The sequence below is a fragment of the Natator depressus genome, chromosome 4, assembly GCF_965152275.1.
Source record: "Natator depressus isolate rNatDep1 chromosome 4, rNatDep2.hap1, whole genome shotgun sequence".
In the NCBI taxonomy this organism is placed as follows: domain Eukaryota; kingdom Metazoa; phylum Chordata; order Testudines; family Cheloniidae; genus Natator; species Natator depressus.
The window spans coordinates 61,042,252-61,055,540 of NC_134237.1; the positions used below are offsets into that span (position 1 = coordinate 61,042,252).

At 39.6% G+C, this 13,289-nt stretch overlaps 1 protein-coding gene across 9 annotated transcripts in view; it reads left to right on the forward strand.

The window, feature by feature from the left end:
* The window catches only part of GUCY1A1 (guanylate cyclase 1 soluble subunit alpha 1), a 50,172-nt gene that overhangs the window by 20,744 nt on the left and 16,139 nt on the right, over positions 1 to 13,289 (forward strand). For 5 of the 9 annotated variants that reach the window (XM_074951045.1, XM_074951043.1, XM_074951046.1 and 2 more), the window contains 3 exons: positions 4,962 to 5,381; positions 11,062 to 11,123; positions 12,761 to 12,819. In XM_074951045.1, the coding sequence (XP_074807146.1) occupies positions 5,127 to 5,381; positions 11,062 to 11,123; positions 12,761 to 12,819 (376 nt within the window). In that variant the 5' untranslated portion in view covers positions 4,962 to 5,126. Of the gene's footprint in view, positions 1 to 1,737; positions 2,136 to 4,961; positions 5,382 to 11,061; positions 11,124 to 12,760; positions 12,820 to 13,289 lie in introns of all 9 variants that reach the window. The other 4 variants (XM_074951048.1, XM_074951040.1, XM_074951041.1 and 1 more) reach the window with 1 other exon arrangement.

Consider the following 13,289-nt stretch of genomic DNA (forward strand, 5'->3'; position numbering starts at 1 on the left):
GCAGGAAGTCATTAAGACTTTTAAAGTAATGGTAATCCCATGAATGTTAAATTTCACTATTGATGTTTTGAAATATTAGTTTGTAAACACTGAAATATTTCAGTAATTATTATGACTACTTAGTACTGTGGCACACCAACCTCTTAAGGTATTCAGTAGCAACGGATGTACCATGCCTTGGAGGCAAGCCTTGAAAGTGCTTCAGTTGTTAGGTCCTATAGTCACCAGCCCTGGTGGATCTCAGTAAGTACTCAGACAAGTGACTAAAATGAAGGGATATTTTATTAGGCAAGAAATGCCAAGGGATATTTTACTAGGACTTGCAAGGTTACAAATACCTTGCAGACCAATAAAAGTTTTGGGAGGCTCGGCCTTAGTGCCTGGGATGCCGTCTCCAGTCCAGTGCCCTGCTAACAGCAGGTAGCAAACTTGCAGGTTTCCTGAATAAAATCAGTCCATGGTGTGTCTCATCGGGGGCCCCTTTACATTGTTCACAGCTACTGTGGCAGCATTTTCTGCACAGCTTCTGATAAGGGAATGCTTCAACAACAGTGGCAGCTATGCTATACACCTCCTCTCCCCTCCCCCCACATACTCCCTGGCTGAATGTAATTGTCCTGTACAAGGTCAGTAAGCCCTTCTTATGTATCCAACACCTGGTCACAAAACACTGACCACTTCTCAGACTAATCTCCAGTATCGAAGGCACTTTGTCTGCAATAGACTTTTTCTGGAGCCTGTCTATTTAAGAGCCTGAGCTAGCCACCAGGCCCCCTCCCTGCTCAGTCATCTGGCTGCAGGTCCCATACCTAGTCTCTGCTGTTTCCCTGCAGGTTCTGCAGAACCCTGAATCTGGTAGCAGAGTCTGCCCATCACAGTCTGCTCTGCACTTGGTTCTCCAGCTTCTGCTGCAGCCTGTTCCCTGCTTGCCATGTGGTTCCTCAGCAACTTCTTCCCTGTAGTCAGCATCTTTATTTTGCTATTGGCTCATCATGCAGCAAATTCTTGGGTCAGAGTCTTTTATAGAGTTTCTGTCCCTCCCCATATTGGTCAAGACAGAGGGCCTGCATCTATGTGTCCATCCTGGAGGGTCACAGGGCAGCCAGGAGGCAGATAGCATTTTTCTGCTTAGCGGATTCATCACATTTCTTTACATTTAATAAAACAATACAGTCCCAGTCCTTGTGGAGTATGGTGCTAGTGTGGACGCTGGCCAGAATCTAAACCTCTGTGTACTACACATGATATAGAATAGATGTTATGCTTTTTAAAGGCTGTATTCTGCCCTTCATCTAGGAATCATGATTATGTTATATGTACACATAAAATGCCTGTATGCCAAACTCTTCTTGATGCTAATGAGAGTTCTGTGCAAGGAATGAGGACACTCAAGGATAGATTCTCAACTCTCTCCAAGTTCTGCACAAGCAAACTTGATTGTGGCATTTCCTAACTTTTGAGTGCTAAATTGTGCAATCTTTTAATATTGTTTTCTTTTGTATGTTATAGACATATAAAAATAGGATTATGTAGTGTTGCCAGTGTTAAATTGGATATCCATTCTGTAGTGTGAGTATGAAGAAGTTTCTGGGCCAGATTCTTAGCTGGTGTAAACCGGTGTAGCTCCTTTGGGATCAATGAGCTACCCTGGTTAATACCAGATGAGGATCTGATGTTTATGAAGTGTATTTTATCGGCCTAATTTTAAATTTTTGTATTGTTTTTCATGATTTCTAGGTACTAATGCAATTGCCTCAAGGCAGGTTGGCTGATGTGTTTGCTCTGCTAAAATTAGGACCAGATTATCGGCAGGAGGCAAGGTGTGGTGTCATCGAACACCTCAATGGGAGAGTTAATCTCATACTGAAAAGACGCAAAAAGGTTTAACAAACATCTCATTGAGGAGATGGGCACGTTTGGGATCACATGGGTCACACTCTTCTCCAAGATCTGCAGTACCTAACACAGCAACTGGCACTTGTCCACCTGAAACCACTCTTACTGACACTGAGAATACTGTATGCAGATGTGAATATATCCTCCAGTTGTTGAGCTGCTGTGCGCTTGAAAGCAGTCACCAACCCAAAACAAATGAATGTTTCCCTGATATGTGAAGTCTGCATCTGCTTCATAAGGTAACTTAACAACAAAGCAGATGAAGAAATACAATTAATTTTTTTATACATATGAGATTTAATGAGATTAAATGAGACTAAACAAATACTTTAAAGTTCTTAAAAGATGAACATGTTTTTTGTTGTGGGTTTGGGGGTTCTTCTCTGTGTGTATTTTAACAGAAACTTGATTAAGATGCTTGGGACTAAACAAAGTACTCTCACTTAATTTCAAATCACTGAGGATAAGAGATGCCATAAATCCCCATATTTCACTATATGTCTGTACTCAACATAATTATAAAATAAATCTTTTGGTTTACAGACAGTTTGCTTATGATTTTTGTCCTATTTGCATGAAATAAGATTACTTAACTGTACTTAACTGTACTTAACATTTATTTTTCATGGACATTTATTACTAGAGTAAAGAATTCACAGGTAAATAATACAAGTGAGCACAGAGGAAGGCACGTCACCTGGTATACAGGCAAGTATAGATGGAAGTATACTGAAAAGTATTAAAAACAAAAGATTTTGAGCAGTGCAGTAAATATCCTGTTTAATTCATCAGTGTTTTCCTCTGCATAGCATGGTATAATTTTGGACAGAGTCAAATGATCAACACATTTACTGTTTGTTGTTTGATCCTGGGAGCTGTGAGTTTTTTTATTTTAAACTTGCTTCCAAAGGTAAATATGATGACAGTTAATATGAGACAGAGGGAGAACATGAATTAACACTAGACATTGTCCTGGGATGCACTCTGTAAGAGCAAGATTTGGGCAGCAAGGACAGGGCTAGAAACTTTCCAGGTTTCCTCATATCTCTTTAAATTATTATTTGCTGTCAGTGGGTGTGTTCAAGTATTGTGAGCAACCATCATTCTTCAAACAAGTATTGGGACTGTCTGATTCAGGCTGTGATGTACTCCATGTCCCATATTTCTCATACTTTTTTAAGGCCCATTATAACTGATGATATTTCCCCAGTAAACAGTAGCATGATAATGAATTGTCTTGCTACTGTCAGTATATTAAATACCTATATCTCTATATTGTTTGAATTAGGGAAGTGTCTTCCATAACATAACAAACTTCATTTTCTTACTTTTACCAAACTGAGTGCCAAATACATAATGTAACTTTTCATGTTCATATGACTAGAATTTGTCTTCTAACAGTATCAGGAGTGCCTGATATCCCACTTGCCCATATTTTCTCCAGCAGAAGTCAGAATTCAGGGGTTTGTTTTGTTTGTGTTTTGGGAGTGTAAAAGATGCATGTGATGATGTCCTCCTATAATTTCTCTCTGTGATTTTTATAAGGTGTTGGTGTATGGATGCTGGCATGTTACTGTACATGAGTCTGCCAAGACATTGTAGAATTATGTTTCCTACTTTGTTTTCATTAAAGGTTTGATTCTGTGTAAGGCAATGTAGAGGTTCATGGTTTGGCCCTACTTTGTTAGGCTAATTCAGTGCACTGTGGTTTTGAATGGGGATATAGTGTACCAAAAGGCCATCCAGTTTCTTTTTGTAAAAAAGATAATGTACTTAGCGATAGTAATAACAAATCAGTTCTTAGGAATACCTTTGTTAGGAGTAAGCTTCAGCCTTTTCTTAAACTGTTTTGAAATTTAAATATTAGTACAGTAATAATATTTTTATTAATATTATTGGAGTAATTAAGGCTCTGATTCTTCTCACTTGAAAATCTATGAGGGTTTGACATAGACTTCAGTTGAAAGAAGATCAACCTCATGTTTGGAATAGACTTACTGGAGCCATAGGTTCAAATGCTACTGGGATTAACACAACCCTTCATTCTTCAAAAGCTGAGAATTTAAAATTTTCATACAGTTCATTTCTGATCAGAGGCAGTGTGTATAAATGAAGAATTTCATTCATCAGGAGCCACTTTCCAAGGGTCACTTTATTTTAATGCTACATTGTTTTCCAAAAGATCTTTTCAAAAAGAAAATTTTCTTAAACCCTAGTGTATTTCATATAGTGTTTATACAAAGTGCTTCAGTATTGATATTAAACTGATTCAACATTATTCTTATCCTACCCCCCTTTAATCCTCATACGAGGGGAGGACTGTGGGGTCCCAGCAAGAGGCTTGGACCAGACTGGAAATGGGGAGAGCTGGTGGCAGCCCTCTCAAATGATTAAGGAAAGAAAGATGACCAGCAACGTACAATGTATTGCTGCATATTCCCAGATGAGTTAAGTGAAAACAGTTGCAGCCTAATTCAACCACATCCACTGCAGCTTGCCTTTCTACCTGCATGGCCAGGACAACAGCCCTGAGCTGAGGGGCTGGATCTTGGCATCCAGGGTCTTACATTCCAGAAGTACATCCAACTCTGTCATACTTGCACCGCATATGAATGTGATGCTGTGAGTAGCAAGAGCACTGAGGCTTAAATTCCCACGTTAGTAAAAACAAATCCCATTGTTCCACTTCAGGTAGTTTTTTTGAACAGGAATGAAACATGTTTTCTGACTGTTGTCAGTGTGTCTTTGTTTGTTTTTCAACAGAGACCTATTCCTTCAACATGAGCACAGTTACAGTTCAGATAAAATATGTTTCTGTAATAGCTACCAGGGCCCCAATCCAACATGCACATAAAGTACATGAGTAGTTGAAGTCAATGAAATTATTCATGGGCTTAAAGTTAGGCATGTACTTAAGTTCTTTCTTGGGTGAGAGCCTCCGGGTTATGGTAAGACTGACCTTACCATAACTTGACATTCCCATAGCCATAAGGCAAACTAAATTAGTGTACACTATCAGTCTTTCATGTTTTGATTCTCTTTTTTTTTTTCCTCTTGTTTTGTAGAGTTATAAAGCTACATCTGTTCTTGCAGTGATTTATAACGACAAATAATCTTCCACAGCAATTGCGTTCATCTACTGTTCTGGCTTCTACTGTTAGTCAGCAGAAGAGAATTAAACACAAAGCAAAGCACTCTTAATCTCAATAGACAGAGAGACTTTGTACAGTATGTTCTGTACCAAACTGAAAGACCTGAAGATCACCGGGGAATGTCCTTTCTCCTTACTGACCCAGAGTCATATATCTGATGAACATGAGGAGGAATGTGGAGAAGTGCCAAATAGTTCTAGAGCAGCTTTGCCAATCTGCAAAGAAGTCAGTGAAAAAGACACTCACAGGAACCTTCCACAAAGGAAAACCAGTAGAAGCCGGGTGTATCTGCACACGTTAGCTGAAAGCCTCTGCAAACTGCTCTTTCCTGAGGTAAATGATTACAGTGTACTGATAATGATATTTTATTAGAGCATTACGGATAAACGTTCAAAGAATGCATTTTAAATAAGCATTAAAGTATATATAAGTCTTTGAATCAAGTTCAAGCTCCTTGTTCTTCCTTCAAGGCCTTGCCTAGCTCTGTCCTTGCCTACATCTCTGCTCTCATTTCTTCATTCTCCCACTGCTGCTGGATGTAATTGTGCCAAAATCCATTTTGAATCATTGTGCCTCTTTCGCTTCATCCCTTCTTCCATGCTGCCCTGTACTCTTCAAAGGCCTCCCTTCGCCTTTTACATTAATCATCCTCCATCACTTCATTTAAATCACTCCTTAAAAATATGTTTCTTCTGCAAATCGTTACACATAATCCACTACAGATAGGTAAATAAATCCTTTTAATAAAAATGCAAAATAGCTATTTCCATACTGCTTCTTTCCTGAAGGCCCTTCTGGCATATTGCTTGTTTAAACTATATTGTCTGTGTTTGATTTAGGGCCCAAACCTGTAATGCTTATTCATATAAATAGTCCTTCTGAAGTCAACAGGATGCCTGCGTGCAGTATTGAAACCAGTGGGCCTACTCGCCTCATTAAGGGTTACAGCACCTAGCTTCCAAACTACTTGAAGCATTTCTTACTGTATTGAACTGAACATAGAATCATAGAGGGTTAGGGTTGGAAGGGACCTCGGGAGGTCATCTAGTCCAACCCCCTGCTTTGAAGCAGGACCAATCCCCAATTTTTGCCCCAGATTCCTAAATGGCCCACTTAAGGATTAAACTCACAACCCTAGGTTTAGCAGGCCAGTGCTCAAACCACTGAGCTATCCCTCCCCCCGAATGTCTGTGCTAAATTAATGACAGGTTTCAGAATAGCAGCCGTGTTAGTCTGTATTCACAAAAAGAAAAGGAGTACTTGTGGCACCTTAGAGACTAACCAATTTATTTGAGTATAAGCTTTCGTGAGCTACAGTTCACTTCATCGGATGCATAGAGTGGAAAATACAGTGAGGAGATTTATATACACACAGACCATGAAAAAATGGGTGTTTATCATACACATTGTAAGGAGAGTGATCACTTAAGATGAGCTATTACCAGCAGGAGAATGGGGTGGGGGGAGAGAAAACCTTTTGAAGTGATAATCTTGTTTATTCCTCCTCCTCCCTCCTCCCCCCCCCCCACTGTTCCTCAGGCGTTCTTGTTAACTCCTGGAAATGTGCTGGAAATGGCCCACCTTGATTATCACTTCAAAAGGTTTTCTCTCCCCCCACCCCACTCTCCTGCTAGTAATAGCTCAACTTAAGTGATCACTCTACTTACAATGTGTATGATAAACACCAATTTTTTCATGGTCTGTGTGTATATAAATCTCCTCACTGTATTTTCCACTTTATGCATCCGATGAAGTGAGCCGTAGCTCACGAAAGCTTATGCTCAAATAAATTGGTTAGTCTCTAAGGTGCCACAAGTACTCCTTTTCTTTTTGTGCTAAATTAATAATACAAATAATAGTGACATGCAGAAATAGTAAAGACATATTTTCACAGGTGCAATTTAAAGCCTAGTGCAAAAAGAAATAGAGGATTCACATGCCCTGCTCAAACTAGCTGAGCAGGCAGGTGCCACAATATCGGTTTCAAAAAGTATTGATAGCAGTTGTTTTAAATACTAAAAATAAATAATTAAACATTGCCCAAATAGTGAGGTCCATGCACAGGCAAACTCCATTGATTTCAATAGTAGTGAGAACTGGATTAAGTCCTGAGGGTTTGACTCAATGAAAGGAGCTATGTGAACCTGCACCAAACAGATTTTAGAAAGCATCTGCTTGACCTGCAAGGCAATATGTACACTGCAGATGAGAGGGAGACTGCCAGTCCATATAGACAGATTTGTGCTAGCTTGCGTGGGTGTTGCAGCATAGGTGGCAGCTTGGGCTAGTCACCCAAGATTGGACCCAGGGGGTTGGATGGGCGTGGACTCAAGTGGCTTTCCTGAGCCACCACCCATGCCACAGCATCCACACTGCTATTTTTAGCATGCTAGCTCGAGGAGAGCTAGCGCATGTCTGACTACTCAGGCTGGGAGACACACTCCCAGCTGCAGTGTAAACATAGTCCAATTGTCTGGCTTAGGCTGAGTACCATGATAGGTGTGATGTCATGTGTATAGTGCATGCTGGGACCTTCTAGTGGATGGGGAGTTGGTGATCAGTGGTTAAGTTGGTTGTCATGAAGTCTTAATAGGGGGAAATAAATTTTCAATTGTTAATGTGCTGAGTGTCTATGTTAGCTTGGCTGGTGACATTCAGCACACATTGCAGCAAGCGATGGAATGTTGTTCATTCTATTTGCATGTCTGTTTTCACAGCTCTTCCAGTTCTTATACTCAGCCTATCAATTTTTAATAGACTCTCTTCTTTTACTTTCTGCCTGGTGCATAACATGAAAGACATCCATCACTTAAAATAAATTCAGAGGAAATTAAATCCTGCAGGCAAATGTATTGGCCACAGTGCCTTCTCGCAGTGGTCCCACCACAGTCATTTGTTAACACATTGTCTGTGACCCAAGCATATTTTGCTTGGCTAATTTTATTTTTAATTTGCTGCTGCTAATTCTCTCTCTCTCTCTCTAACAAAATAGATTTTTTGTTTTTTGGAGAATGGTGTAAGTGTACACAGCTCTTCCATATAGAAAGTCCATAGTCCAGATCCTCGTTGGGTGAAAAGGGCGCAGCTCCACTAATGCTGTGACCATGTGCACTAGCAGAGGACCTGGCCCAAGGTTACTACAACAGGACTCGACAGTGGTTGAAATCAGTGGAGCTCTGTGCAGGCACAGCAGTCTGTTTTCATCCTATCAGCTGCAGGATCAGGCCCTGTTTTCCCAATCATCCTCCTTTCTAGATGGATTTAAGTTTGTTTAAAAGCTTATTTCTTACTAGATTACCTTGTGCTTCCCTGCCTAACAGTGACTTATGTCACCCTTTTTTCAATATGAAAACTTCAAAACAAAATGCCAGATTGTGTCCCTGATCAAAGCGTGTCGCTTCCATTGAAGTCGGTGAGACTTATGCGTAGGAATCAAGAGCACAATATGGCCCAAAATAACTTTTCTTTAGGCTCAAGATAAAAGAGAATGCATGTGGGTTTTTTGTTTCCTTGCTTGTTTGGATTTTTTTTTTTTTTTTAATGATAGAGTACAGTACTTGGAGTTGAGTGAAGTGTTGGATGGCCCTCCACAATCTGTTCCTGTTGATATGCTCGTGTGAATTACATCTTGATTAAATGAGGTTTATTTGGGTTTATTTGAAAACCAAACTATTTGCCTTCCTTATGATATTTGTTTTTCCAGCAGAGTATCCTTCCGTCCTGGCCTGTTTTCTGGAAGCATACAAAGTGGAAATTACAGTGGAACTGATACATTTCCACTGCAGGTGGACAGGCCAGACCAAAGAGAGTCTGCACACAGGGACCCTGAAATGAGAGGATAGCATGCTCCCTGGTGGTTTTCTGTGCTGGACCACGGAGGTGTGGGTTTTGAGTGGTGCTGGGGCATGGTCAATAGATCCAGTCACAGGGCAGATTCACTGGTCTGGAGCCATATATTAGGTGTGTGCAGAGAGCTGTGGCCTGTGTTCCAGATTGGAGGCTGGAGTAGGAACTGCAGAGTGGATGTGCAAGTGTGGGCTGGAGGGGGGTTGGATTATATCCTTCAGGCACCCTAGTTGGCCATTCTCACCAAGTCTTTTTACCTGGCTCTTTAAATAACCAGAATTTCACCCTTAGGATGCCTTTTTTAGAATGGGCAGAGTCACGCTGGGGTTATGGGAATTCCTATATTCAAAACTGTTCTCTTTTCTCAGGTATTTTATCATCACAAAAATGGGTGTAGAGGTTATTTGAGGCACTGGTTGGTGGTTATTTTGGAAACTATATTTTATGACTTTTCATCTTGACCCCTTTAACGTGACTTCCTAAAATTGCCAGGAAAAAAATTGCAGCACTTAATGCCCATAGAAACGTTATTGCTTAAGAGAAGCACTATCTGTTGTCCTTCAATGTGGGATGTATAAGAAATATAATTAGTTTTTTAGGAAAAAGTTAACTGCAATATGAAAACATGGCATTAGTAGGAACATTGCCAGCAGATCGAGGGAAGTGATTATTCCCCTCTATTCAACACTGGTGAGGCCACATATGGAGTATGGTGTCCAATTTTGGGGCCCCCACTATAGAAAGGATGTGGACAAATTGGAGAGAGTCCAGCGGAGGGCAATGAAAATGATTAGGAGGCTGGGGCACATGACTTATGAGGAGAGGCTGAGGGAACTGGGCTTATTTAGTCTGCAGAAGAGAAGAGTGAGGGGGGATTTGATAGCAGCCTTCAACTACCTGAAGGGGGGTTCCAAAGATGATGGAGCTAGGCTGTTCTCAATGATGGCAGATGACAGAACAAGGAGCAATGGTCTCAAGTTGCAGTGAGGGGGATCTAGGTTGGAAATTAGGAAAAACTATTTTACTAGGAGGGTGGTGAAGCACCGGAATGGGTTACCTAGGGAGGTGGTGGAATCTCCATCCTTAGAGATTTTTAAGGCCCAGCTTGACAAAGCCCTGGCTGGGATGATTTAGTTGGAGTTGGTTCTGCTTTGAGCAAGGGGTTGGACTAGGTGATCTCCTGAGGTCTCTTCCAACCCTAATCTTCTATGATTCTATGATTATTTTTCTTATCCTTACAGCCACATTTTGTATGGCAGTTTTGAGCTATGGTGTTTAGTCTTTTTCATTTTTAATTTATGGCAATAGAAAGTAGAGCTGATTATGTCAAAAGCTACATTTTAGAAACAGTGTTTTCGTTATCAGCATCTAGCAACATGGAAGTAAAGCCACATCACAGTATTTAGAATACACCACCATAGTGGCACATTGACACAGATAACTTGATTACAGTGTTACTGGAACTGAAGATACCAAAATAAACTAATCTCTAAAAATTGATATTTTATGCTTTTCTAATGACTTTCACTCTTTGAAAGGGAATATTAATTCTTAAAAAGAAAATAAAGCCTTTTTATAATAATATAATTCTTTTTATTACATTTTTTGTTGGGATTCCTCTGAGACCTTCTCTACTCGGCTTATCCAGAACACTTCATCCAGTTCTCTGGGATTCAGAAAACTCAGTTCAACTCCAGAGTTTGTCACTGAGGTTCCTTTATTTGGCATACAGCAACACTATGCTGAGTTGATCCAACTCAAACCTGGGGGTGGGGTGGTGGGGTGAATGCAGGGTAAATCACAGCTCCAAAGTTATACAGAAACTCTCTCCCTTTACGTACATTTACACATTCACTCAAATTAATATACCTTACATCACACATTTTTGAATTGGCTTGATTACTCTGCAGGAAAAATTCCCAGTGCAGCATGCTCCGTCCCTGAATTGTACATGCTCTACCTATTCCTTACCTACATTCCTAGTGAATGGTTCTCTGAGTGTTCTCCCTCTTGTCTTAGCTGACTCAGACATTCTATGCTTACTTCCCATTCTGTCTTCCAAGAAATGAAACCTCCTGCTAAGTGTTAATTGCTCATGTCAGGACAGGCCTCAGCTACAATTTTAAGCAACTGACATTTTAATTAACTTATCACTTTTCATTTCCAGTTTGAAAGGTTACATCTTGCACTTCAGAGAACATTAGCAAAGAACAAAATAAAAGAAAGCAGGTACGTTTAATGTGTTTGTGTAAATAACACTTGGTAAAGGAGAGTGGAAAGGAGTAGTTAGTGAAGGTGAATCAGGATTCCTGAGATCTATTTTCAGTTCCACCACTGATTTGATATGTGGTCTTGTTCATGTCATTTAATTTCTCTGTGCAACAGTTTATTTAAAAATACTTACAGAGGTGTTGTCTGACTTAAATAACTAATGGGATAATTCAACAACATTGGTGCAGGGACCACCCCTTGGGTAGGGTAAGCAGGAGTGTTTATAGGAGCCCAGCTAGCAGAGGCTGCAGCAGATATGCGCAGTGTAGATGTTTAATTGCAGTGTAGATGTTTGGGTTATGGTTAGAGCAAGAGGGTACCAGAATCTGGGCTCTAGCATGAGCCTAAATGCCTATGCTGCAATTAAACAGCCCCTAGCCCAAGTCAGCTGACACGAGTCATCTGCAGGTGTTTAACTGCAGTGTAGACATACCCTCAGTCAAAGTCAATGGGAGCTAACTGTGCTCAGCATCTCTAAAAGATAAGGCCCCTCAAGGTTTCTCAAGTTGGCTATTCAAAAAGCAAGGCCTCTTGAATTAGTGGATATTTTTGAAAATGTTGGCCTAAGTGTTTATTGTTTATATCTGCAGGAGAAAACAATACTGAATTAGGGGAAAATGTTGCTACTAACAACAATATACAATTCCTATGTAGCATATAAATAATATTTTACGTTTTAAACGTACTTTACAAACACTGACTAATCCAAAATTAACCAATTGGATAGTATATGTTAATTGCTGCTTCCTGAATGGTTCATCAGTGGGGATTATTTTTTTCTTGATCTTTAATTTTATATTCCTTTTAGAATGTTAGTCTGAAACAGAAAAAAAATAAGCTATTGAAAATCTGGATGATAATGAAGAATGTAGACACTTCCAGTACTATGGTGATATATATATTTCCAGGTATTTCAGATTCAGAATGTAGGGAACAGTATATGTACAATGTGTTCAAAATGTATTGGTTAAATTAAGGTAAGGATAATCCTTAGTTTAGCTCAAAGTTTGTCAGTGAATCCTGATTACCTCAAGAGAATTCAGTGGGCCTAATTCTTGTCTTGTGCAAATCTGGAGCAACTCCACTGAACTAACTAATTTTGAAATCAATGGCGTTACCCCTGATATTTATCAGTAAAATAGAAATATTTTCTGACATGCATTTTTAATGTAAATTAATTCAGAGAAATGCATAAATTCAATAAATGCCTGATTATATTATAGATTATAGAATACAAGTACAGGTAAGTAGAAAATGTCACCATAGGCCCAAATGCTGAAGTCAATGAGAATTTCAGTCAGTTAAGGTCCATAGCATTTGACCTATATTTCTTACCATTTAATTCAAGATCAGACCACTTAAAACATGAATGTATCACAAGTTTACAGGGCAATGTAATATTGTACCAAGGCCCATTTGTGATTAAATGAAAATTTGCATATTGATCAACAGAGCCAATCTTTACACAGCATGCATGGGGAAGATATTTTATGTTACTTTCCTAGTATTTTTTTCATTGCACTGTGATCTTCATTAAGTTTTATTGTTGATTTTGCAGATTTTTTTTTAAATTTACATTTTTATGGTCTTTTCAGGAAATACGAGGCGAGAGAAGATTTTGAAAAAATAATCACTGATCATGCAAATGCAGCAGGTAATATGACACCATTAAATAATATTAAGTAATCGCTAATCTTGGTTGTACACACCTGGGATTGAACTGGGGACTAAATGCTAAAAGAACTAAAAGCATGAGTTGTACAACTTGAGATAAAGAGCCAAAGCGCTTTATGTAGGGCTGTAACAGACTCATATCAGAGTGGGACATGTTACACATACTCACCAGTGGATTACAGATATGGCTGGTCAAACATTTTCAATTGAAATTGAAATCCAGATTTGTTTGAACCTGTACTACCCTCTAAATAACTAGCAGCCTACTGCAGTCTGGGGAGAACAGATCAAGTTTGATCTAAAACATGAAATTCATAAGAATGGCTATACTGGGTCAGACTAATGGTCCATCTACCCCAGTATCCTGTCTTTCGACAGAGGCCAGTGCCAGATGCTTCAGAGGGAGTGAACAGAACAGGGTAATTTAATCAAGTGATCTATATCCCCTGT